At 43.5% G+C, this 27,611-nt stretch overlaps 1 protein-coding gene across 6 annotated transcripts in view; it reads left to right on the plus strand.

Moving 5' to 3' along the window:
- The window catches only part of SIL1 (SIL1 nucleotide exchange factor), a 214,102-nt gene that overhangs the window by 12,915 nt on the left and 173,576 nt on the right, over positions 1-27,611 (plus strand). For 2 of the 6 annotated variants that reach the window (XM_032336565.1, XM_032336567.1), the window contains exons 2-3: positions 15,058-15,132; positions 24,836-24,927. The exons of 2 other annotated variants lie outside the window; for them this stretch is intronic. In XM_032336565.1, the coding sequence (XP_032192456.1) occupies positions 24,877-24,927 (51 nt within the window). In that variant the 5' untranslated portion in view covers positions 15,058-15,132; positions 24,836-24,876. The remainder of the gene's footprint in view (positions 1-15,057; positions 15,133-24,835; positions 24,928-27,611) is intronic. 2 more of the 6 variants (XM_032336566.1, XM_032336571.1) reach the window with 2 other exon arrangements.

Here is a 27,611-nt window from a genome sequence, read left to right on the forward strand (position 1 = left end):
TTCTTCCCTTTTTGGAATTCTCTTACAGGTTTCCAGAGCTGTTTCAGTTGGGGGCAAGAATAGAGCTGTGGTGGGACGCCTGGGTGGCTCAGTGGGTTAAGCAGCTGCCTTCGGCTCAGGTCATGATCCCAGCGTCCTGGGATCGAGTCCCACATCGGGCTCCTTGCTCCGCAGGGAGCCTGCTTCTCCCTCTGACTCTGCCTTCCACTCTGTCTGCCTGTGCTCGCTCTCGCTCGCTCTCTCTCTGACAAATAAATAAATAAAATCTTTAAAAAAAAAAAAAAAAGAATAGAGCTGTGGTGTTGTGCTTTTTTTTTTTTTGGTTTTAGCCTTCACCTCTTTAAAACTCTCAGTGACATCAGCCTGACTTCTCTAGAAAAAAGTGGTCAGTAGTAGGTTTCTCCAGTTTCTACTTAGAAACTAGTTCTGCCTCCATTGGAGCAGTATCTTTTAGGGAAGCTTGAATTAACAGTTTTCTTTTTTCTTTTCTTTGCTGAGTATTATTGCTGCTGTTAGGCAAAGGGCTTTGTTTCCAGGTTACAAATCTTTTTAGCAAAGAAGTAAGTGCAGACTAGAACTGGAAGGACTTGTGTTGTTCTTGGATATAATTTAATGCTCCACATCCCAGAGAGCATAAACATTGTAAAGTGCGCAAGATGGATTTGGATTAATATCCTGACAACATATGGCTTGGCATGTAGGGCACTCCTGGGAGACCCTTCTCACCATACCTAGACCGATTTTGCCGGGTGGCCCCTTCCCACATGTCTTCCCAGCAGCTGTTGTGCACCTGGGTGAATCATCATCTTTCCTAAGCTTTGGGGTGGGGGGGTACCAGTGTTAACTATTGAAAGCCCTCATGTGGGAGGTGAAATAAACAGACAACCCAGGGAGACTGTGTTTTAGTACTACTTAGCTTCCCCTGAGTTTGTCCAGAGTGTTCATTTCCGTTGGAAATACAGGCTGATCCTCACCACTGGTCTCTTCAGAATGCAACCCTGAAAATCATCTTGCCCTTTCTACTTTCCTGCCCCTGGCATCATGGGTGTAAGAGGTCTCTGAAAGCTCTAGAGAGGTGTTGGGCAACATGGAGGGAAGGCTCAGTTGCTTCTAAAGACCAAGCAGAAGTCCTTCATTTTTTTTTAAACTTTTCTATTTCTACCTTAAATCAAAATTAGGTTATTGTCAAAGAGAGTTCTGTGCATTACTGAAAGAGCTCAGAGTGGGAGAGGCTCTTGGTACCTCCTTTGTAATCTCTGAAGAAAGCTTGTTGGGGGCATGTAGAGATCATGCCCGGGTTGTCTTTTCCTCCCCCAGCCCTGACCTGCACTGTGCCAAGAGAGTTGCCCCAGCTGATGGCTTAGTCACTGGCTGGCAGCTTTGTGGGTCTGGAAACTCAGCCAGTTCACCCAGGTTTAAGTTCCCGTGGGCGCTCTCAAGCACATGGAATTCATGAGCCCATTCAGCTATAATTCCAGTTAACTAATTAACTCTAAGAAACATGCCTAGCAAGTTGACTTGTGTGGACAGGAGGGAGCATTTTCTCCTCTATGGATAAGATGAGCTGGAAGCCAGCTCACCTCTAGAGGAAGTCAAGGTGAAGTAGGTTGGAAAGCTCCTGGCTGTAGCATTAGATAGATCCAGATTGAACCATGTACTAGCTGTTAGACTAAAGAGAGTTATGTAACTTGTCCCTTATTGCTTCATCTATAAAAGTCCCTGGGCTTTTCAGATACACATACAATATGCATTCAGTGTATCTTTTGTCCCATTTATTCACTTCTTCCCTCTCTCCCCTCACAGCATTGTATTTTAAGGGCTATCTCTCTACTCTGACCAAAGTATACCTGTTACTCTCTTGGGGCACCAGAAGTGTCAGAGAGACTGAATTTAATTCTCTGGGTACCTCTTGGTGTTTTTCACAGACCACAGCCCTTCTTTTACCACAAGTTATAGTAGGAACAACTAGATTCTAGCTCTCATCAGTTGGTTCCAATCTAAGGAGTCTTTGTGGTTATCATTCGAGCTATAGTTCTTGGTAAAGACCTCTGTACGTGTCAGGTACTGCTTGGCCATGGTAATTTAGTGATGAGGGAGACAGGGTCCTCGCCCTAAGTAATACCTTTCTAATACCATCCTCAGTTGGGTTACTTCTTTGGGTGCCTAGTCTTATTCGTTCTTTGTTGATTCATACTGACTTGCTTCTGAGAGAGTAATCCTCTCCCTAGACCCTAGGGGACAGTGCCCCTTTGTGCAGCCTGGGCCTTGCCTTCTGGCTTGCCTGCTCTCAAACAGTGAGAGCAGAGTGCTGAGGCTGGAGGAAAAAGCCCCGCAGGCTACTACTGCCTCGGCCACACATGTCCCGAGAGCCTGTGCTTGGCACTCTTGAATGTTCTTTTCTCCTTGCACATAGATTATAGTGTTCCCTGGTAATTTAAATTCAAAAACCTTCCGCCTCCCTCTCTGCCTTGGGGAAAAAAAAAAAAGGCTCTGTGTATTACAGGGTGGAGAACAAAGCTGGCCAGCCCTGATTTCCTGGTGGGGTTTGTTTGATCACGTGTATTTTTTAATGTAGCCTCAGTGTGGGTTACCTGTAATAAGGCTACCGTGTAATTCAGGCATATTGATATTCTGCAGTCATAGAATCTCACATCTTGTTCTGCCTTGTTTGTCATAAATAGTGTGGTGGGTAGATTTAGGGGCTTTGGCCGACAGGAAGTTGTACTTCTCTGCTTTGTATTTCAACTGCATTCTGGCCCCTAGTGGGCTCTGTATGTAGAAGGCCCAGCAGCCAGGTTGATAGATTTCTCAGTTTCAAAATAGGGGCCTGAAGATAGTCCTCTGCTCTATCCTTCTCTCTCTCTTGCCAGTTTTCCTGGCAGTTGGCAGGAAGTGTGTGTGGGGAAGCAGGCAGAATTGCTCTCTGAGAACCATTTATCTGAACTCCCAGTAGAGAATTGCATTTGCCTCTCCTCCTTCACTTTCTGTGTTATGCGGTCCTGTGATTTGGTACTGCTTGTGTCTGTGCAGTACGGAGGCCTGAGTATGACTCCTCTAGCCCTATTGGGGTTTTTATCAGTAAATTACTTGCTGGTTGGTCTTTCCCCTGAATTCCATTACTTTCCCAGGAGCAGGGGAGTGTGTAAACATTTGGAGACCTATTTGAGCCTCTCTTTCTAGCACCGTGGCCACTGAAACAATGATAGCTAAGCCCAGATGAGCCATGTTTCCCACTGCTGCTGGGGCTGGGCATTGGCTATAGCTGGATTTAGCTTTAACAGTCACACTAGAGGCTTGGTTGGAAAGAAAAGAGCACAGCATAATTATTGCTTATGTATCAGTTAAACCTATCAGCCAACAGATGTCAAGTGTAGGAAAAAAAGTGCAATAATGTTATTATAATGGCATAATAGTTATTATTATAATAATCAGTTGGCATAGCTTTTGATAAGAGGCAGATCCTGAAAGGAGTGCAGGGGGAAGGGTTAACCTTGAACTATAGCACAGTGAAGGGATGCTTCACCTTGTAGGAGATGGTGTGTGAATGTATATGATTCAGGTATGGGGTTGATACCCTTTCTGCATGGCTTGAGGTTGTATGGAGACTTCTGCTGGGTACTGTCTTTCTCATGGTGCCAGGGAACAGCTGCCATCCTCTGGTTTAAGGTGCCTTGGGTTGCAGGATTATGATTCCAAGCACCTAGCACCAGTGGGTTCTCAAAAGGGCAGAGATTTCATCCCTGTAGCTCCATTTGGAATTTTCAGAAAATCTAGCCTCATCCCTGTGGCTACAAATGATGAACTCCCCTCTGTTCAGCACACTGCACTCTGTCCCTATGGCGTGGCAGTGTATCTCAGCTATGTACATGCTTATTGTGGTGGAATGTGCTCATGGTAGACAGCCTTTCCTTACCCAGGAAGCTCTCAGAATGTTCCCATTATGGTAAGGAGGTGGTGATGGGGTAGGGAGCAGAACTGAGCTCATGGGTGACCCATAAAGGCAGCTGTAGGGTAGGAGAAGAGTTTGGATTCAGGCAGACTTGGGTTGTCTCCTGACCTCACTGTTCACTAGCTGTTACACAACCTTGTTGAGCCTCAGCTGCCCCTCCGTGTATGTGTTCATTTATTTCTCACTGTTTGTCACTACCATCCCTGTCTCTGAAGTACCTGCCACTAGGTAGTTTTCAGTAATTGGTGCTGCTTCTACTATACCACCCTGCCCATCTTCCCTAAAGAATAGAAGGGCTAGGACAAGACCCTCCTGCTTCCATAGGGAATTGAGGCTTTAATCTGAGCTTCATGTGAGCTTTTTCAGGCTCTGGTGTTGTTGTTCAGAGTCCTACTAGGATTCCTCTGAAGCTGCCTCATTGTGGGAGACTTTGATATTTAATGTTTGGGCAAATCTCTGCCTTATCCAAGGAGTGAATGGTGGTATTTAAAATCCCATTCAGGGATTTTCTGCTTTAGCCCCTTGCAGTCTTTATCCCCTCCCCATTTTTCCTTTGGGTGGGTCACTTGGGGGTCACTGCCTGCTTTGAGGAGCATTTGTTTTTTGAAGATGCTGTTAGTTGTTTGGCTTAGTCTCTTTACGGAGTAGAGATGTTTGTGTTTCCATCTGCCTGGGCCTTTGCTCTGGACTTTTATTTTGGAAGTCTGGAGCATTCAGACAAGGTGATATCTTTTTAGACTATTTTTGGCTGTAGGCCAGCTTATCACTATGGCTACCACCTGCCTGAAGAATGGCAGGGCATAAACAGTCACTTTTATCAGAAATTTAGGAAGGAGAAAGGGCAAAGGGGAAAGAATAGTTTGGCTTAAGTTCACAAGGGAAGAACAGCTTCTCTAAGCAGAACCTTTTGATTTGAATAGAACTTTATTTCCCTTTTCTGGAATTTTGTTCGTTCTGTCAACAGACATAAACAGAACATCCTTTACACTCCAGATACTATGCTAAGTCCTGAGTCATGACCGAGTCATATGTATTTCCTCCTTAGGGTGTATTAATGAATATGGACATTAATACAATTAAAATCGCACATATAAATGCAAAATTACAATTGTATTAAGTGTGTTGGAAGAAAGGAATGTGATACCATGAGAAATAGGACAGATTTGACTTGTTCCTGCGGTTGAGAGGGTATCAGGGAAGGCTTGCTAGAGAAAGTGATCTTTGGTTTAAATTGTTAAGAACAAACAGGTGTTTTAACAACCCGATGTGAAGTTGAAGAGTGTTTCAGGCTCAGGGCCCAGCTCTTACAAAGCCTCTGGAGTGGGGTTGGGGGCAAAGAGGTGGCTTCTGTGAAGTGCTGAATAAGTGTGGTTGGAGTGCAGAAAATGAGAGGAGATGGATGCACACTGAGGCTGGAAGGATTGGCAAGGGCAGTCCTGCTGAGCTGTGGCAAGGCCTTTTTGTATTTACCTGGAGAACATGGAAGCCTTTGGAGGGTTGTTAGTCATGGTGGTGAGATGATTGGATTTGCAGTATGGACAGATCACTCTGTCAGATGGTACACTGGATGGATTTTGATGAGGGAGTGAGAATGAAGATCAGAAAAAGAGCGTTGCTGTGATAGGTGACTTGTTTTCCTTTAGTCAGCTAAATGGTAATTTTGAGACCCCCCCCCCCCCCCTGAAGTGTTGATAGTCAGTGTGTTGTTGGGGCCAGCTGGCCACTCAGCAGACATGGTGGCTCAGGGTGCTGGCATTTGGCATCTTTCCATCTTCCCGGAAAAAGGCCTGGAGGTTTCAGGCCTGTCACTTGTTAACATCTGACAGGTACAGAGCCCTTTGTTAACCTGTTTTCTTGCTGTCCCTCTGTTGGCTGTCACTACTGGGCAAGAGCTACCCCTTTCACTTTGGACCACTTAAGCCACTGACATGGGCAACTACCTGAAATGTGATGTGCCAAGTTAGCAAAGCCAACACCTGCGGTTTATGTAACATTCAGTTCTGGTTGATGTAGGTGTGCACATGTTCTCTCTTGGCAGTAGCCAATGTCTAGAGGGCTGGAAATGGGCTGTGATTGCTCTTGCTACTGTGTAGCTAGGAAGACTGAGGTACAGGAGAGACCTGGGGTGTAAAGAAGCCCGGGTCAGAGTCACATGCTGTCAGACCAAGTGTTAAATGCATGGTGGGTGGTTTCAGACCATAGACTAGAGTCTTTCCTCAGTGGGACAGTGGCCTTGTCCACTGTTCCTTCACGTACTCAGCTGGAAGGCTGTGCAGCACAGTGGGTAGGAGTATGGCCCTTGAATTTGGGCAGACTTCAGGTAGAATCTTAGCCTTACCACTTGCAAGCTGTGTGACTTTAGACAAGTTATTTCACTTCCCTGATTGGTAGTTTTCTTAGCCCTAACTGGGAAATAATAGTACATCTACCTAACAGGGTTAATTGTGAAGTATTAATGAGAATATATGAAAGGTGCTTAGGTTCGTTCACAGGGTAAATACTGAATTAAAAGTGGTAATACTTTTAGTTAAGGTTTTTATTTGTCTAATTTTTGTTTTATTATCTGTCTACTATGTGCTGGGCCCCATGCCGATGGTGGAATGAAGATGTGATCTTGGGGCGCCTGGGTGGCTCAGTTGGTTGAGCAACTGCCTTCAGCTCAGGTCATGGTCCCGGACTTCCAGGATCGAGTCCCGCATTGGGCTCCCAGCTCCTTGGGGAGTCTGCTTCTCCCTCTGACCTTCTCCTCTCTCATGCTCTCTCTCACTCATTCTCCCTCAAATAAATAAATAAAATCTTTAAAAAAAAAATTAAAAAAAAGAAAAAAAAGATGTGATCTTGGCCTTGATGGTGCTCAGTCTTATGCTCATCTTTGCTGCTTTTGGTTTTGTTCTGTGTGGTCATGGTTCAGCAAAACAAGGAGGTCTCCTATGGGGTTTCTTTTTATTTTTTTCTTTTCAATGATCACATTAAGTTTATTTAAAAAAATTTTTTTATTAACATATAATGTATTGTTTGCTTTAGGGGTACAGATATGTGAATCATCCGTCTTACACAATTCACAGCACCCACCACACCACATACCCTCTCCAGTATCCATAACCCAGCCACCCTATCCCTCCCCTCCCCAACCCCCAGCAACCCTCAGTTTGTTTCCTGAGATTAAGAGTCGCTATGATTTGTCTCCCTCCCCAATTACATCTTGTTTCATTTTTTCCCTCCCTACCCACCAACGATCTCCTTCCCTGGCTCTCAAATTCCTCATATCAGAGAGATCATATGATAATTGTCTTTCTCTGATTGATTATTCTTAGCATAATACCCTGTAGTTCATCCACGTTGCTGCAAATGGCAATATATATATATATATATTTTTATGACTGCATGGTAGTATTCCATTGTGTGTGTGTGTGTGTGTATTACATCTTCTTTATTCATTTGTTGATGGACATCTAGGTTCTTTCCATAGTTACCTATTGTTCTCCTCTGGGCCTCTCTTCTATGGCCCCGATTCCAGTTTGTTTGCTGCTTAGCTGTAGAGGGTGCTCAGCTTTGGTGTTTTTGTTGGGGGAAGAGTACCCCTACTTCCTGCTTGGACTGCACCATCTGAAACAGCGTTCTGTTTTTCTGCCTTATGAGTACCCATTTCTAATAGTGAACATCCCTGGAATCTTTGGTTTGTTCTTTAAAACATTTAATTGCTGCTGTTTCGTTTCTTTGGTAAAATACTGTGTAAGATGGTTGACCTAAAAGAGACCATGAAAAATAAGCTGGGTTGTATTTTTGTAAGGGTTTGTTTATTAGTACTGAGTTACTGAAATAGAATACTCCCCAGTGGTCTCAGGGGGGAGGTGACCTTTGTCATGTGATTGTTTTTTTGTGAAGGTGTTGGGGAAGGTTAATTTGATTCATCTGATTTCTTTGGTGGTGGTGGGTAAGGTGGGTGAATGGGAGAGAAAGGACAAAACCTTTAACAGTCTCCGAATTAGAGCCTATATTGGCTGAGAAGAGGAGAGGATGTATTTATCCCGAGGGTCTAGAGCTGCGTGTGTAGGCCCTGACCTTTGCCCATGCTTTCTTCCTCATTCATGGTGGTAGAGTCTGCCATGATGAGTTTATTTGTCCCTTCACTGACTCACCATTTATGTGTACTGTATACTGTAGAAGGGAATGATTTGCACTTCTGTTAAATGATACCTTTTTGACCTTTCCTGGTACTTCAGTGACTCAGCTTTCGCATCTGAATAAGAGTGTACTGGTACTCACCTCCTGGGGCAGTTAGGATGAAAGGAGATAATACACTGCATGTTTCTGGTACATGGTGGATACCTCAGAATGGTAAGGATTATAATGCCTTCAAAGAAGTCGGACCCCATCTGCGAGAAAAGCCACAGATGGGACCATAGGTGCTGAGAAAGGCTGGCGAAGGCCTGGAATTGTGAGACTGGATTTGGCTTGTTAGGGAAGGCTGCTACGAAGCATATTTGGGGTCAGGCCCCAGTCTGTGACCCTCACTGGGTAAGGTGAGTGACTGCTTAAATTAGAGCAGAAAGCAGTAAGCAGAAGGCTTGAGTGGTAAACCAGAAGTGTTGTCTCTCTTCCTCCTGTCAGGGAAGAGGGTAGAGTCAATACAACAAAGTGGCTGGGAAACCTGGCTCTTCTGAGGCAGACCAACCTGGGTTTCAGCTCTGGCTCTTCCATATACATGCTTTGTGGCCTCGGAGAAGTTACACTTCCCTTCCTCTCTTTTCGCTTTGGAGACCTCATCTGTAAAATGGAAATGATAATATCTACTTGGGAGTGTTGGGTGAGGGAGGTTTAAATAAAACAACATGCAGTGTCTTTCACATAGTACATATTCATAGAACAGATAATATTCTGCCATAGCACTGATAGATTACAAAACAATTAAGCATTTTTCTTAGGAAATTACAGTCTTCTAATTTTTGTGGCTAGATTAATTTTTTTGAAAAGTCAGTCTCTGCTTGGATTCAACAATCAACTCAGTAAGTTCTTAGGGAGTCTGTCACTCCCCTGTCTCACACCCTCTGCAGGTTTACAGTCTTGTACTTAGAATAAAGTCCAAACTCTTTACTTCGATTGCAGGCCATTCATGAACAGATCCTGGCCTGCCTTGGCAGCCATGTGTCCTAACTCTGCCCCTTGCCTCATATGTTTTCATCACAGTGACCTTGTACAGAGGGCCTTTGCTCTCACTGTACCCTCTGCCTGGAATACTCTGCCGTTATGTTCACTTGATGGGCTCCTTGTCATTCATATCTCAGTTCTGCTGTTACTTAGGAAAAAGGGGCCTGCCTTTCCTCTGTTATAAAGTAACTGCTTATGTCACTGTTAACATAGGCATCTGATATTTTTCTTGTTTGTTTGCTTCTTGTTGATTCTCTGTTTTTCCTTCCGCCAGAATTAAGTTCCATGAGAATAGGGACCATGTCTGTCATGTTCACAGCTGTATTCACAGTGCTAGGAACAGTGCCTGGCACATAGTAGATGATCATACGTTTGTTGAATGAGCTTGTGAGTGACAAAGGATTCTATTATTACTCAGAATCTGGTTACACAGGTGTTCATATTCATATTGCTTTGTTTTGTAAATAAGTGAAACTAAGATGACTTAATTTCTTGTTCATTACTTATTAAGTGCCTCCCCCTTCCCCCATTAATTGGAACCTTCTGAGGAGAGGCAGTTTTCCCTGACTTTAGTTTATGTGGCTCTCTTTCTTCTTGGCATTTTGTTATTAGAAAGGGGAGTTTGTGGTTGCTGGACTTTGTGCATTGATTTTTAGGTGTTCTCAGGAAGCAAGCCTTAGTGCATTTGCTTGGAATAAAACAAACAAGAAAGCTCACCAGGACATGGCAAATTTGTCTCACTCTGATTTTCTACCAACACTTTCTGCAATACTGTGTAAGTTCTTAGACAAGGACATTAGAGAAGAATTGACAAATTGACACCGGCCAGATAGAAACAAATTCACAAAATGTGAGTGAGTAACAAAGTAAGACATGGAGAGGTAAGAGAGGATAGTGCTGCTTTATGGCAGTGGCCTGGTTTTTCATGGGTAATAGTAACGGTATGAGTGAGAGATCCTGGACCAGTTAGTTAACTGTTCCTTTGGCAGAGGGCCTTTTATTCTGGGGAACTATACGGGGAGGTGCTCAGGAGTAAGTGGGACTCCAGCCACCTTTGTAAATGTTTGGGTCCTAAATCTGATTAGTCCTCGAAGACTTGGTCTTGAATTGAGAGAATAAAGTCCCAGGCATGGATATGAGCAGGAGAAGGGTGTCTGGAGCAAGGTGAGCAGCAGGGGTGGGCTTATATTGCTTTAAAGGTTTTGTATGCCTCAAGAACCATAGCTCTGTAGGTACTAGGCTCCACTCATTTCCAAAACTCCCTTTCTTCTACCCAAAGCTTCCTCTAAGCATGGGGTTATCTTAATCTGTCTTAGGTATTGTTGACTTTTCCTATTGATAAAGCTCTCCCTTATTGATAAAGACTGCAACAGCCTCCTTGTCAGTTATGTCCTTGCTCATTTTCCACCTTTGAAGGACTTAGCCTTGTGGTTAACTCAGGGTATTTGGTCACTCTGGCAACCACCTTTTTTGTTGTTGTTGTTAAAGATTTTATTTTTAAGTAATCTCTACACCCAACATGGGGCTGGAGCTCACGACCCCAAGATCAGTAGTCACACTCTGTACCATGGAATCAGTGTCTTACTGTGCTGTAGTTACTGACTATCCTCTATCCATTTGGGGTAATCTTTAATTTATGTTTAAACTTACTTACAAGTCCACTTTTGGTGAAGCTCCCAACCCCCCTTATAGCAGGAATTTTAGCTATAAGCCGCAGGGTAGGTTTTTGAAGATTCTGGTACAAGAAGGTGACAGAAGGTGGTAGAACAGTGGCTCTCGGGACCAGCTTTTTCTGGGCTCAAAAATTATTGAGCCTTTTCTTAATTCTTTCACCTCCTTTCTTTAATCCTTTCTCGGCTAATTGATAATCCCTATTCCTTTCTTCTGTGCTCTGTTTCTTTGCCTTGGAGGTGTTTCTGCAGTTCTTACTCAGAAGAGTGTTTGCTTTCAGAATCTTTCACAGCTTTCTTTTATGGCCAGAGTTGTAGGTAGCATGCTAAGCTCCATCTCTTCCACCTGCCAGGCTAGAACATGTCTTCTTCTGTGATTGTAGAAGTGTGGTTGGGGTGGGCAAAATGCCCTTTATACTCTTATACCCCGTTGTGATTGTCCTCCATAATTTGGTATCATTTAAAGGTGGATTAGCCAGTGAGTCCCCAAATCAAAGATGCTCCTGACATTCATGGGTGTTGATGGCCTCAATTTCTCTGCTTAATCAGGCTGTTTAACTAATTAATTAATTAACTTACTTTTGGTTAAAAAGTAAACAAACTTGCATCCCTTTATTTTGGTTTGCATTGATTTTTCTCTCCTTTCTAAATCCTGAGTGAGAACTTCTTCAAAATGAATTGTCAATCTTTATGTATTCACAAGGATTTGGAGGATGAGACCTTGCATCCTTGCCCTCATATTCTTTACCTATGCGTCCCATAGAATGATAGACTGCTCTAGACCTATAAATACAGAAAACAAACTGATGGTTGCTGGAAGGAGAGAGGGGTAGGGTAGGGGGAGTGGGCAAAATGGGTGAGGAGGAATGGAAGATACAGGCTTCCATTTATGGAATGATTGAGTCCTGGGTGTCCAAGGCACAGAATAGGGAGTAGAGTCAATGACACTGTAAAAGCCATGGTATGGTGACAGATGGTAGCTACACTTGCTGCATCACTATACTGTACACCTGGAAGTGATGTAACCTGGTGTGTAAGCTATACTCAGATAACAATAACAAAAATAATGGACCGCTATGGAAATAGCTCTCAAATGTTTCTATTCTCTTAGACACATGTGTGTACACACGTGAACACATTCATTTTCTGAAGAATGGATGGTCCTCTAGGAGGAATTCATCCTGTTTCATGTAAACGCCTTCCATTACAGTGACACTCTGGAGACTTTGTGAAAGATAGAAACAGGGAGGTTTTCCTTTTTTTCTTTTTTTCTTTCCCAAAAGGCCTCAAAGCTCTTAAAATAAACCTTAAAGAACCTGCTATACTGAGCTTTAGCTCTGAAAGCAGACACATTGCAAACCTGGTGCAATAAGACTCCTTCTCTTCTCTGATCTTTTTTCCTTTTTCTCTCTCAATTTATTTTAACATCCCCTTTCATGGTCTTACCTTTCTAGAAGGTTGATTCAGTCTTTCCTTGCCAGCTCTTGGCAGGAGAAGCGTCAGGACTTCCAGCCCTAATTTATGGTTTACATTCCTTCTCCATTCCCTCTCTTTGCTGTTATGGAACCTAATCTCGTGGCATCCTGCTGAGCTTCCCCCTGTCAGAAGGGACAGTGTTACTGCCAGTGACAGGTAGCTTTGGAATTTGATGTCAGTACTAGTGATTTGGGCAGAATTTGGGAGCCTGTTTTGTGCGTGTGCTGCTGCCTGAGAAAATGGGGCTTTTCTCTCTTTGGGTACCATCTTTCCCGCTGCCTGTCTAGCCCCAGTGAGTCCTGTTGCCAGGGGAGATGAAATGGAGAACTCTTTACCATGATAAATTCTGGGATTTTATCCTATGAGGTAACAAAATAGCCTTTCAGAACAGGATGTAAGGGAGTCTCCCTGCAGTTCCCATGGAACAAGTTAACCTTTCAGTTACATTTTTCTACATCTTTGGGGGCCCATTTGATGGGAGCTAAAGCAGTAATTACTCTAGGCAAAGAAAACTAATTTGGAGCCAGAATATTTTAATAAGAAGCTTAAAAAACCAGAACCTGCTGATACATGATAAATAGAAATTGGAGCTTTGTTCTCTTCTTATGTAATCCTTCCCTTTTTGCATTATTATGGTTTTTGGTTTTCTTCCCGAAATGTGAGGACTCTCCATTATTCCTCTGGTAGTGGAATGAAGATGTTGGTGTTGACTGCCTGCCTGCTGAGTCTCAAACAGGTAGAGAGAGCAGAGGTGAGCTGCCTTCAGGTACTGCTAAACCTTGGGGTTTTCGTTCACCTGGGAAAGGGGTAAGCTTGGGGTAAGCTTGCTTTCATGTTCAAGTTGATTCATATTACCCCAAGGATTCCTTGGGACTGACTGTTTTTTCCAGATGATTCTGGGAAATGAGCAGTGAAGGGAATTTTGTGGAAGATTTTAAGAACATATTTGCCAATCTTTCTGAGCACTCAGAAGCTTAGGCAAAAATAGGTAGATTTGTCTCTTTAAGGTCTTCTCTAGGTGACAGTGGTAAGGCCATCAATTCATCTGAGGAATTGATGTCATATGAGTCTGATGTTAAGAGCTTGACTTTGGCGTTAGATGTGTTTTGTAATTCTGGCTCTGCCACTGTTTAGCTCTCTGACCTTGAAAAGTGATTTAATCCCCGTGAGTCGCAGCATCCTCATCTCTAAGAGGGGGCTAATGGCATAGGGTTGTTGGTGCCCAACATAGAGTGAGTAAATACCCCCTGAATATTAGATATGGTTGTTATTTTGAGATACTGATGGAAAATCAGATGGAACCTTCTTGGCAAGAGACAAGAAGGTAGGACATTGCTCAGAAAACGTTGAAGGTAAGGGGTTGAGGGAGAGAAGAAAAAAGCATCTAGCAAAAACAAGAGTGGGAGAACTCTGGGTCCTCAAATGAGTTACCTATTGTTTCACTGCCTAATAAGTCCCAAGTCTTCTCCTTTGGTAATCCACCAAGTTGATTGTTTTCCCAGAAATCCTATCTGTGTGTTGGCTCCTCAGCAAAGACTGAATAGCCACATCAGCCACAAATGTCCTGCGTTAGCAAGACATCATTATTTTTACAGCGCACATTGCTGTGTTTTACCACCTGCACTTTGAAGTGTTAAAAATAATTAAAGCTGAACCATATTTGTCAGAATAGGTTCAAAAAGTGCATTTTGGGATGCTGTACCTTTGTTCTGACAATGTGTTCTTATTTGTTTGTTAGGATTATTAGTTTCCAGGATTGGTTAACTTGAGGCACCTCTGGGCCAGCCTGCTCACACCAATATTTACCCCAAGGGCTTAGAGAGAGGAGTTCAGTATAACTCACTCCTTTCCTCTGTGTTCCTGGGAAGTCATCAGGTGGTGAGCAGAGGATAGAGGGACACTGAGCTATTTGGAGCTGATAACTCCTTCCTAGATGTGTCTTTGAGGGGAAAGAAATTGTAGACTGGATGGAGCAGAGCAACAGAGGTTAGGAGCTTTGCGGTGTTGCGCAAAACAGTTAAGTGCAAACAGATTAGATGAAAGCCTTTATTAGAAGGTTTGGTGTGCTTTCTCATCAGGATTTTTTGGAATATGGGCTGTTTCACTGCTTACATGATAGTTAAAACACTAAGATAATGGCTGGGCCATTGATAAGCCTTTCCTGTGATATGGGAGAAGGGAAGAGACTTGTTTGGGGGCCTGTAGCAGAGGAGTTGTCACTGCTAAGTACTTCAAGTCTTGGTGGGGTCACCCATCAGACAGAGCATAGGTTTGGCTTGGTGAGGCTTTGTGCAGAAAAGGAGCAAAGCACAGGGCTTGAGAGTGTAGGCCTTGAGTCACCAGGTTCCAGGTTTGGACCCTGACTTTGCTCTCCTAACTGGGTATATTCGTTTCCTGTGGCTGTTGTAACAAGTTAGCACAGATATGGTAGCTTAAAACAGCAGAGGTGTATTCTCTCCTAGTTCTGGAGGCCAGGAAGTCTAAAGTCAATACCCCTGGGCTGAAATCAAGGTGTTGGCAGGGCTGTACTGCCTCCAGAGGCTTTAGGGCAGAATCTGTTCCTTGCTTCTTCCAGCTGCTGGTGGCTGCTGGCATTCCTTGGATTGTGTTCATATACTCTCAACTTCAAGTTCAGTATCTTCAAATCTGTGTGTCTTTACATCACCTTCTTTTCTGTGACTGTGTCAAATCTCCCTCTGCCTATGTCATATAAGGACACTGTGATTGTATTTAGGGCCTTTCTGATAATCCAGGATAATCGGTTTAAGATCCTTAACTTAATCATATCTGCAAATACGTTTTTTTCCTTAAAAGGTAAAATTTAGAGGTTCTTCTGGGCCTTAGGACCTGATCTCTTTGAAGGTCTGCCTGCCATACTGGGTGACCTTGGTAAGTGACTTTGACCAATGTAAGTTTGTTTCTTTATCTGTAATATAAAAATGGTAATTGTATATTCTGTGCCTCATTTCCATGAGGCTCAAATGAAACCCTGCAGGCCAAATACTTGGCACTTAGTACCTACTATTATTTATGTCCACGTTTGTTACTCATTACTGTTAAACATTACTATTATTGTTATTTAGCTATCTTCTGTGAAAGAGAGAGGACTAGTTTCTTAAGAGTTTATTTGACTTGGGGCTGCCCCCTGCCCCTACCCTAACACTCAGGTTGGCCCTCATAGCTCTAGGATCTTTGGCCATTAACCCCCACCCCATAGTCAGCTGGTGTATCCCCAGGCCACTTTTTTTTTTTTACCCAGTCCTCCATTTTTCCTCAAGGCCACTCTCTTAGCTGCTCCTCCATTTTCCTTTTTCAGTGAATGAGCTGGTGTGTGGTAATAGGTCTCACACTTCAGGGGGTGTTCATGTCTCCTCAAAAGCCTATGTTGAAATTGTAACTTCTAGTGTGGCAGTATTTGGAGTAAGGAAGTAATGTTAAATCAGGTCACAAAGGTGGGGCTCTGATAGAATTTATGTCCTCAGAGGAAGAAACACCAGAGAGCTCTTTTCTCCTCAGTGCCATGTGAGGGCCTAGGGAGAAGGTGCTCGTGTTCAAGGCAGGAAGAGAACTCTAAGTAGAAACCAAACAGGCTTGATACTGGATTTCTAGCCTCTAGAACTGTGAGAAAATATACACGTCTGTTGTTCAGGCTATCTAGTCTATGGTGTTTGATTGTAGTAGCCCTAGCAGACTAAGCAGATGGGAGTATATAACCCGGCTCTTAGACCTTCTTGTGCCAGACACTTGGGTAGAAGGTTGGACTCTGGAATTATTCCAGTTACCATTCAGTGTAGATTGCTGGATTGCTGTTTTCCCATGGATAATTCTAGCTCCATAATGAAGCATGGAAGAATATTATTTTTACAGTGGTATTTAGTATCTGATAGCTATTAGCCAAAAGGTACATGTCCCCAGTGAGGTACTGTAAATACATTTTATCTCTTCTATTACCTGCTGTTTCACGAACACATCCCTGAAGCATTTTAATCTTGTTTTTCATACTTGTCTTCAAGTGAGGAATTGTTCTGATTTGCAACTTCAGGGGATAATTACTATGTTCATTAATTTCTGTTCTTTTCTTTCCCTCCATTTATAACTGGTTTCTTGAGAAAATTTTTCCCTAAATCTACACTAACTGGAGACAAGTCACTTGATTAAAAGGGTGTTTTACAACACAGGTTTCTCTGGCTCTCTAGGCACACTGATAGGAGGGCTGTGTCAGCATCTTCTTAGCTGGGGTGAGGGTCTCCCTAGTCTGGGCTTAAATGAGTAAGAGGCTTTTTTGCCGGAGGGGTGGGGTGGGAGGGCTGAGCTCTCTCACCGCAGGCTGTAGGGCAGAATATTTTTTGCACTGGGGTATTCCTGGGGAAGGGGTGGGAGAAACTCACCCTTTTTTTTTTTTTTTTTTTTTCTTTTCAGAGATTCAGTGATAGACATTAATTGAGCATGTGCTACATATGAGACATTGTGCACAGCACTATGAGGAACGTGGTTTTTGGCTCATAGGGATGCTCATGTTGATTTAAGTGAATGTGTGGCTAAATAGAGTGACCTTAGCATGCACAGAGACTGAATGCAAGCCCAGAGGCTCGTGGATTAAGGGTGCTGTAACCTCCCTGGAAAGGTAACACGATTGGTCGCATCCTCATGAAGGCCATGATGCCCTAGCACTTGGATGTGCAAGAGGAAGCAGTACAAGAAGAAGGCTGTGTTGAGGATGGTTTAATTTTTTCTGGTATTTTGGCCTTGTGAGTCCCCTTTTCTTTTCATTGTAGACAGGGATTGTTAAGTATGTTTGTGTAAGTGCAGATGTTTCATAAAAGTCAAGTGATCACCCAAGACAGCTGAGGGAGGAGATGGAAAAATAGTGGTTTCGACAAGTTGGTTCAGGTTAGGGCAGAGGCAGGGATGTATGTGACTGACATGCTGGGGGAAAAGAACTGAAGAAGATGAGAAAGCAGAAGCCAAAAGGATTTGAATTAATCTGGAGCTAAATGGAAGCCCAGCTTAGAGAATACTGATCTGGGCTAGGTATTCAGGGAAAGAGTGCTGGAGAGATTTCTGTGAGAATGAGGAGAGATAGAGAGTAGTTAGTCTGGAACATGGCTCGGGAGGGGAGGGAACAGTGGGTAGAATGGCTGAAATCTTTCCTCCACTGCCCTCACCCCATGTTTTTCTGCATTACGATACTTGTCATACCGTGGGGGCAATTTTTTGTTTATATGCCTTTTCTTCCAGAAGGGAGGAGAAGTGGCTTGGTCATCTCTATCTTGGTTACTTGACACTGTATGCAGCACATAGCATGTGCTGCCTACATGACTGATTGAACATGTGTGAGGTTAAGGCCTTGGGTGAGCTATCCATTAATGACCGAAATGTGAGAGGTTGAGGTTGGGGTGTAGGGAAGATGAGCACATAACTGGCTGGGGTATAGGGGGGTGAATTAGGATAGAACTGAGAAGTGAGCCTGACATAGAATCTAAATCATCCTTTAAGAATTTACTGAACATTTCTCCTGTGTCAAGTGCCAAGAGAGCTGTGCAAAGTGGACATGGTCCTTGTTCTTAAGATGCTTGGGACAACCATATTATAAGTGTAGTAAGTGGTGTCATCCAGGGGGGTATGCATGCTGTTGCAGCACACATTCTGTCCAGTGGAGAGGGTCAGTGGCAATGCCCTGGAGGAAGTGTCTTTGAGGGTGAGGAGGAAATTTTTTAGGATGGTAGGAATTTGCCACATAAAGATGAGGGGTAACAGAATTCCGAGCAGAGGGAACGATGTGTACAAAGACCTGGAGGTGGGAAACAAGATGTCTTAGAGCCCTGGAAACAAGTTTCATAAAGCCAACAGTAGACAGGGAGAGGAAAGAGACAAAGCTGGAGATACTGATCTTGGCTTGATGGTGGACAGCCTGCGTGTGAAATTTGGCCTTGATCCTCAGGGCCCTGGAAAACTGTTGGATGGTTTCAAGCAGATGGGGGTATAAAATTGTGTTCATGTTCTGGTTATAGAATAATTCATCTGACATTTAATCAAGGTGTGTACTTGTAATGTGCTGACATTTTACCCCACGATCCTTTGACATTGCAACAAAGTCTGCCCATTTGCTTGAAATCCCTGAGTTCTGGATCCTGAAGTGGGGTGGAGAGGGAGTTCCGCCTGCTGTAGGCCTGAGTCTCTAGTGTTTGATCTCAGGCTCAGACGGCTCCAGCTCTGTTGCTGAGTGAGTGTTGGGAAGGACCGCAGCTCCCACGGCTTCTGCAGCTGTTCCTGCTCTCACCTCAGCCCCTTTACAGCAGCTGGCAATTCCTCAGCCACCATACATTCCTCTGCTTTGTGCTGTCAACAAATGGAAAATTTTTATGACAATGTCAAATAATGGGATAGGTTTTGAATAGTAGAAGTGAAAAATAAAGACCTCTTTGCCCTTTCTCCCTGTAAGGGAATTTGAAAAATGGAGAAATTCTAAGTTGTATGTTAAATATCCTTGGGGTTTCCTTTCCTTTCCTTTTGAATATTTTTATATTAACCCAAAATCTGGTAGAGACACTTGTGGGAAGATAATTCCTTTTGGCTGGAGCTTAAGCTCCACATCGTGAGCTTTTTAATTGTCTTTCATCGGAGGTGGGTTGGGACCCAACTGTGCAGTCGCCAGCACTCATCACAGTCCTGTTGCTGTGCGAATTAGCTCTGTGAATCTGTATGTTTTCCCCTTGTACCTACCTAATGAAAGCCAAATTAAATCAATTTTTAATCAAGGAGATGAATGACAGGTTCTTCCTCAGAAAAGAAACCACAAGGCCCCAAAGTACTGGATATAATAAAAAGTGAAGTTTTTATTTGCGTATGTGCTGTTAGGCATGGCTTTAATGTCAGGAAAACAGGAGGTGCCGTTAAAATAGTATTCGGAAATATGCCATCCCAGAGAGATGAAGGGGAGTGCTTTTCTCCCTGCCACGTTTCTCTTTCATAGGTCGTGCATGTCTGTTCAAAGCATTCTGCCCAAGTACAGAGTACCTAGTAGGTGCTTGGAGACAGAATGAATGAACATTTGGTTTTGAGCAGGTCCTTCATGCTGCTCCCACCCTCTAGCTCCTCAGCCTATTTCTTCCTTCCATTTTCCATTTGTTCATTCATTCAACATACATTTTTCCTTCTTGACAGATGGGAAGGTCATTGGTAGGGAATGTAGTGAAGGGAAGTTTCCGTTGAGTTGAGGCTGAGAGACATGGCTGGATCTCTTCTTTAATACCTGTTTTGTCTTTTATTTGGGGGAATTGATTTCTAGGCTACTGTGGGCACCCACATTATCCTCCCCAAAATTGCCTTCTTCCATCTGCTTGCTTTGGTGGAAGGAAATGGCTTCCCTTGTGGTGAGGGAGGATGGTAGAGCCAGTAGGGGTGAAGACTCTTGAATTCAGTGGCTGTCCCCATAGCTTGTCTCTTTGTACAGTGTGTGTGGGGGCATTGTGCAGAGCCCAGCTTGCCTCCACTGTGATTTGATTCCCATAATCATGGGTCTGGCTTTGGCCTCTGGGCTCCCAATACATTGGCATCTCCAGAGGATTCAGGCAAGGCACCAAATCCTCCCTGCAGCCCACGTTGCAGCTTGTTACTGTGATTGAATGGGCTCCCTGAGTGTGACTCCTCATCTGAGGAAGAAAGTGGCTTTTATTGAGAGCCTTTGCAAAGGAGGAACTCAGGAGACTGGATTTGGGGTACTCCACAAACCTTGGGCTGAGCAAATAAGAGATTAAGTAAAGCTGTGTTGCTTCTGCTTCCTTATTGTGCTGACTGGCTTGGTTCTGGCTTCACCGAAAGCCTGCTTGGGTGGCCCTCACCTGAGAGGTGGGCGGTGGCTATAGCAATTTGGTCAGATGAGCAGAAGGGAAATAGTAGATGAAATTGACTGTGTTTGGTGTTGGATGGGCAGAGTGGTAGGGGTGGGAGGAAGGAGAGGGAGGTATTGTGGAGAGCTTCCTGGGTTTCTGGCTTTTGCAGTAGGGCTAGGAAACCTTAAAGGATCAGGAACGTTGGGGGAAGAGCATGAGTTGAGATATGAATTTGCTGAATGTGAAGCATACAAGGAGAGTGGAAAGCAGGCATATCCTTCAGGGAGAGGTGGCACAAACACTGCCTAGATTCTCAAACTGCTTTCCTGTTTAAGTTCTCTGCTGGGGTTTTAGGCCACTGTGGGGAGTAATACAGCCCAAATCCAGATTCTGTTGGCTGGCTCTTTCTATTAATAGATACTGAGAATTTGCAAGAGCTAACAAACCACTGAACTGCAAGGCAAAGGAATGAGTTCATAAGCAGAGTTCACAAACAATGGTGACCTTCTTATCTTATCTTAGCAGGCATATAGCAGGTCTCCTTTTCGCCTTCCTAATCTCCCTCTCACTGTGGGCAGTTCTTCAGATGCCAGAGGCTGGCCAAGACAGTGCAAAGAGCTATGTGTTTGAAGCTCATCTGACCTGTCTGGCAAAGAGAGTTCTTGTATGTCTTGATGCCACCTGCCATAAGTCCTTTGCTCCTGCCATTGTTGAAATAAATGCATGTTCCTAGTTTCGTGCCTCCAGGTCTTCAAAAATCCCTCTTGCCTCTGCTTGGGATGCCTTTGTCATTGTTTGGCTGATTCATTTTACTCTTTTCATCTTTAAAACTCACCTCTTCCAGGAAGTCCTTTCTGACCCCCTCTGTCTCAATGAAGGTTCTCTCCTTCTCAGAGACATCTGGCCACATCTGTGTGGGCTCTTTCAAACCAGTGCTTACTATAATGACTGAGGGACTCCTCCATATCCATTGGCCATCTTGAGGACTCCTAGAGATCAGGACCTTGATTTACTTAGCCTTTGTATCTCTAGCACTTGGCCCAGGGCTGGCTTGCAGTGGGTCTCAATACATAGGTATTAAAGAATGAATAATCCGCCTGTTGAATGTTTTGGAAGTGGTGGCAACTGGACATATGTTTCTTAGTAGGTGGTAAGGATTCCTTCATCTTTTCTGTTCTCTAAAGAACAGAAATTTTGGGGGCGCCTGGGTGGCTCAGCCGCTGCCTTCGGCTCAGGTCATGATCTCGCGTCCCGGGATCGAGTCCCGCATCGGGCTCTCTGCTCAGCGGGGAGCCTGCTTCCTCCTCTCTCTCCCTCTGCCTGCTTCTCTGCCTACTTGTGATCTCTGTCTGTCAAATAAATAAATAAATCAATAAATCTTTAAAAAAAAAAAAAAAAAAAAAAAGAACAGAAATTTTGTTCTTTATAGCTCTCCTATATGGGAGAATGGACAAGGTCTTGTAAAATATTTTTCTGGGGGCGCCTGGGTGGCTCAGTGGGTTAAAGCCTCTGCCTTTGGCTCAGGTCATGATCTCAGGGTCCTGGGATCGAGCCCCACATCGGGCTTTCTGCTCAGCGGGGGTCCTGCTTCCCCTCTTTCTCTGCCTGCCTCTCTGCCTACTTGTGATCTCTCTCTCTGTGTCAAATAAATAAATAAAAATCTTAAAATAATTTTTTTTTCTGGATTGGTGGGACTGTTAACTTCTTATCTGAGGTTGAAATGGATTTGGCGTGGGTGAGGCACTGCTGGTGAACATCATGTCTGGGCTGTGTGGGCTTAGTGCTTTTCTGTTTCTCTGGATGCTCTCCATGTTTTTGTGAGTGGCAACCCAAACATCTGGCTTCTCTGAACCCAGGGCTTGTTGCCTAGTTGTTTATGGGAGTGGTTGCCTTTCAGGGTTAAGAGGCTGTAATATTTACGAAGCTTTTTCTACAGTGTTTTCTGTTGGCATTACCAGGGGGCCGCAGTGGCTGTTTTAAGGAGAGCTGCCATAAGAGGAATCCCTGAGCTCTGAGAGACAGGATGAACTAATTGGAAAGAATTGCCTCCTACTCTGTGGCAAGGCACACTCTTCAGGCAAAATAGAAGGTGTAGGGAAAGTCCTGAGTAACAGAGACAAAAAAGTAAGGCTAACCTGGAGGTGAGGTGGTAGTTTTGTAGGAAACTAGGAAAACTAGGGCCTCTGCATTAAGGGTGGGGCAGGGGAGGGCTAACTTGGCATCACTCACACCTTTGATGCTCTTCAAAGATACTGTCTGATCCTGTGGAATTGGGTTCAGAGCTGCCCACAAGGTGGGCTCCAAATGCTTACTGATCCTTGACCAAATGTGCTCTGCTGTGAGGCCTATTGTGAGACTGACTGTTTCTAGGATATGTATACCTGGGTGGGTGGCTGTCATGTCACCCCTTTCAACAAACCTGGTGCTATGATAAGGCTAGCTGGCAAGTTGTCCCTGTGGAGCCTGTTGTGGCAAGGGAGACTTCCTGCGGTCCCTTTGGCATCCCCATCACAAGCTCATTCACTGGAACCTAGAGTCCCCTTGCAGCCTCCAGTCTAGGATGCTGCTCTGGCTGAGTGTGCCCCTGTCAGTTGCAGGCTGATGACTCCTGGCAGGCTGGGATTTGGTTAGTGGCATCTTGCAGGGCCCCCTGACCCTACCTGCTGTCACAAATCCTGTTATATCCCCTTTGTATACATGCTTGAATATCTTCTGATGCACCACTCTTCAGAAGAGCAGATACCAGATGGGAGAAGTGTCTCTCTTGGGTTTATGGATGTGTGTGTGTGTGTATATATATATATTTTTAAATACACTAAAAAATAAATTGTGTCCTGGTTTGACTGTTTTCCATGCTCAGAATGTGTTTGTCATGTTCTTGATCCCCTGTGGAGACCAGTGGAGCTGTGAAAAGAAGCCACCTCATTAGGAGACTCTAGAAGGAAACTGGGCTCTTCTGGCACTGCTTCCCCAGGGTATGGGCTCCTCATCTTCCACAGCCTGCCAAGGCCAAGGCCTGGGAATAGCTCCCCCAGGCAGTGTGCTCTGTGCCAGTGTCCAAGGATTTTAAAGAATTTAATTAAATAACTAATAGACTAGATGTTTAAGGTGTGATTTTGTTGACATTAAACACAGTATTTAAATATCAGTTAATTAGTGCTTTTTAATATTGCTTCTTGAACTCAAGTTTGGTTACTGTAGTTGACGTAGATACTTGACAAACCCAGGTTCAGTGTGGAGGCGTGGGGCACAGTTGAGCACGGACTTGGAGGAGGAGAGGAAAAGAGAACACATAATTTACAGCTGCTGAAATAATTCAGCTGTTTCCCTTGCTGATTGCTCTCCTCCTCTGTGCTGCTGATGCAGTGAATTGTTAATGGGATGGGCTTTTGCTTTTCCAATCAGGGCTGGGATGAGGCCATTTTGATTGTTGGGAATAAACTCTGAGATTGGGAGGAACACTTCTAAGCTTGATTCCAATACCGAATTCCTCCTTAATCTCAGCACAGGATCTAAGCTTTGGGGTGTGCTTTGATATGATGAGGGCTGGATCCTGTTGGGTGAAAGCAGGCACTGAACTGCGGAATGTTGTTCACTGGGTAATGAGGGAAAATGGGGAGACGAGAATCTAGGGCTGGGGTTCAGCTTACAGGGCTGCAAACTGTGCTGCCCATAGAGAAGACTGCTCTGTGGAGTGATTGGTGAGTGCCTGCAAGGTCTCCCTGCCAGAAAAATCTGCTCTGCACATCTCCTTGAGTGGGTGTCAGTATTCTGGATTAAGGTGCTCATCTGCTCACCTGTTCGTCTCTCCACATATTCTTTCATTTATTAATTAATCAGCCATACTTTTATCGGGTGCTTGCTGTGGCCTAGACCTTAGACTAGCTAGGGATGGAACAGTGGATGAGGAGGGAGTCTGCCCTCAGGGAGTCCATATTTCCAGTACAATTTGGTGGGTCTTAGGACAGCTGCACAGAGAGTCATGAGAGTACACGGAGGACCAGCAAAATATGGCAAATCAGACCCAGTAGGATATAAAAATGACCATCTGACTAAGTTGGGCTTATCCCAAGGTATGCAAGGGTGGTTTCACATTAGGAGATCTTTACACAAAATTTGCTATAATAACAGACTAAAGGGAAAAACACTGTGTGATCATCTTAGTAGATGTAAAAAACACACCTGGTAAAATATGACATCCATTCATGATAAAAAACAGCTATTTAAAAATAGAAGGGGGCTTCTTCATCTTGACCAAAAATACTTAATAGAAAAAGTACAGAAAACGCCATTTTTGCTTCTTAAATTTTTGTGTAATGAGCATACTCATGTGCTCATTGTCCCATATTTGACAGTTCCCAATTTGTGAGCAGTCTTAAATTCTTTCTCAGTGTGGTAAAATATATATCACATGAAATTTGCCATTTTAACCATTTTTTAAGCATATAATTCAGTAGCATTAATTGCATTCACGGTGCAGTACAACCATTACCACTATCTATTTCTAAAACTTTTTTTTTAAATCCTCCGAGACAGAAGCTCTGAACCCACTAAGCAGTAACTTCCCATTTCCTATCTCCTCCCCCCAGTTCCAGTGACCTCTGACTCTCAGACTTTCTTGTCTGAATTTGCCTATTGTAGGTACTTCATATTAGTGGAATTACATAATATCTTTTTTGTGTGTCTGGCTTATTTCACTTAGCATAATATATATATATATATTTTTAGCATAATATTTTTAATGCTCATCCATATTGTAGGATGCTTCAGAACTTCATTCTGTGACTGAAGAATCCATTGTATGCATATACCACATAAAAAAAAATCTGCTAAAATATCTACCCATCTCTTGGTGAGTACTTAGGTTATTTCCACTTTTTGGCAACAGTGATGTGCAAATATCTTTTGAGTCACTATTTTCAGATATTTGGGTATATACCTAGGAGTGGAATTGCTGGGTCATAGAATTCTCTGTGCAGCTTTTTGAAAAACTGCCAAAGTTTTCCACAGTAGCTGCACCATTTTACATGCCCTCTGGCAATATACCACTTTTCCATATCTTTGTCAGTGGTGGTTTTCCTTTTTTTTTCCCTTTCCTTTTAATCATTGCCATTTTAATAGGTGTCGGATGGTATTTCTTGTGATTTTGATTTGCCTTATGGTACCCACAACTGATAATAAGCACAATTTCATGAGCTTATTGGCCACTTATGTATCTTCTTTAGAGAAGTAACCTTCTTTCTATATTGTCTTCACCAGCTTTCATTTTATTTGTTTGTTTGTTTGTTTGACAGACAGAGATCACAAGTAGGCAGAGAGGCAGGCAGAGAGAGAGGAGGAAGCAGGCTCCCTGCTGAGCAGAGAGCCCGATGCTGCGCAGCTCTATCCCAGGACCCTGGGATGATGACCTGAGCCGAAGGCAGAGGCTTTAACCCACTGAGCCACCCAGGTGCCCCTCCTTCACCAGTTTTCAAATTGGGTTGCTTGTCTTTTTGTTGTAGGAGTTGTAGGAGTTGTTTCTATATTGTGGAAAATTTAAAAAAAAGAATTTATTTATTTGCGAGAGGATAAGAGAGAGAGTGAGCGCACAAGCAGGGGAGAGGTGACAGAAGGAGAGGGAGAAGCAGGCAACCCACGGAGCAGGGAGCCTGATGTGGGGTCCTGGGATCATGACCTGAGCCAAATGCAGACGCTTTACCAACTGAGCCACCCAGGTGCCCCTATATTGTGGAAATTAAACCCTTATCAGATATGTTTTGCAAATATTTGCCCCCATTCTATGGATTTTGTTTTCATTTTATTGCTAGTGTTGAGGCACAAAAATTTTTAAAATTTGATGGAATTCAGTTTATATGTTTTCTTTTTTATTGTTTGTGGTTTTAGTGTTGTATTTAAGAAGTTTTTGCCCAATCCAGGATCACAAAGCTTTGCCCTTATGTTTTATAATTTTACTGTTAAATGTAGGACTTTAATCCATTCTTAGTCACTGACACCCTTGTTAAAAATCACTGACTGTGGGGCGCCTGGTGGCTCAAAAATCACTGACTGTAGATGGGAGAGTATGTGTTTACCTTTATGTCAGTACCATGTTGTTTTGTTTGTTAGCTTTGTGGTCCAGTTTCGAAGTCAGCATATGTGAATCCTCCCACTTGGTTCTTCCTTTTAAAGATTCCATAAGAATTTTAGGATCGGTTTTTCCATTTCCTCGAAAAATGCTGTGGGGATTTTGACAGATATTGCATTGAATCTGTAGATCGTTTTGGGTAGTATTGTCATTTGACAATATTACGTCTTCCAATCCACCCAGAACATCTTTGCATTTATTTAGGCTGTCTTTAATTTCTTTTAGCAGTTTTGTAGTTTCCAGTGTACAAGTTTTTTCATTTGGTTAAAGTATTTCTTCTTTGGTTAAATTTATTCCTATTTATTTATTTAAGAGAGAGAGAAAGTGAGAGCGCAGAGAAGGAGAGTATGAGGGTAAAGCAGACACCCCGCTGCATGGAGAGCCCAACGTAGGGCTCCATCCCAGGACCCTGAGATCATGACCTGAGCTGAGGGCAGACACTTAACCACCGAGCCACCCAGGCACCCTAGATTTTTTAAAATGTTATTTTTATTTTTATATTTTTTAAAGATTTTATTTATTTATTTGGCAGAGATCACAAGTAGGCAGAGAGGCAGGCAGAGAGAGAGAGATGGGGAAGCAGGCTCCACCGAGCAGAGAGCCCGATGTGGGGCTCAATCCCAGCACCCTGGGATCATGACCTGAGCCGAAGACAGAGGCTTTAACCCACTGAGCCACCCAGGTGCCCCTTTAATGTTATTTTAAATGGAATTGTTTTCTTAATTTCCCTTTTGGAATCTCTTTTGCTGAAGTATAGAAACACAACTGATTTTTGAGTATTGATTTTTGTCCCTGCAGCTTCGCTTATTAGCTCCAACAGGTTTCTTATAGATTCTTCAAGGTTCTCCACATATAAGTTTATGTCATCTGTGAATAGAGATAATTTTGTTTCTTCCTTTCCAATATGGGTATGTTTTATTTTTCTTGCCTACTTGTTCTGACTAGAACTTTCAATATTAATGTCACATATAACTGACGTAAGCGGACATCCTTACATTGTTCCTAATCTTGGAAAAAACTTTCAACTTTTCATTATTCATGTTAGCTGTGGGTTCTCCATACATGATCATCTTCATATATGTCCTATATCATGGTAAAGCTCTCTTCCTGGTTTGAATGTTTATGGAAGAATGTTGGATTTTGTTAAATGCTTTCTGGGTATCAGTTGAGATGATCATGGTTTTGGGTCCCCCCCTTATTCTATCAGCATGTAGTAGTAAATGGATTAAATTTTACTTGCTTAACTGCCCTTTTATTCCTGGGATAAATGCCACTCAACCATGTTATACGATCCTTTTTTTTTTTTTTTAAAGATTTTATTTCTTTATTTGCCAGAGACAGAGGGAGAGAGCGCGAGCGAGCACAGGCAGACAGAGAGGCAGGCAGAGGCAGAGAGGGAAGCAGGCTCCCTG

The sequence above is a fragment of the Mustela erminea genome, chromosome 3, assembly GCF_009829155.1.
Source record: "Mustela erminea isolate mMusErm1 chromosome 3, mMusErm1.Pri, whole genome shotgun sequence".
Classification (NCBI taxonomy): Eukaryota; Metazoa; Chordata; class Mammalia; order Carnivora; family Mustelidae; genus Mustela; species Mustela erminea.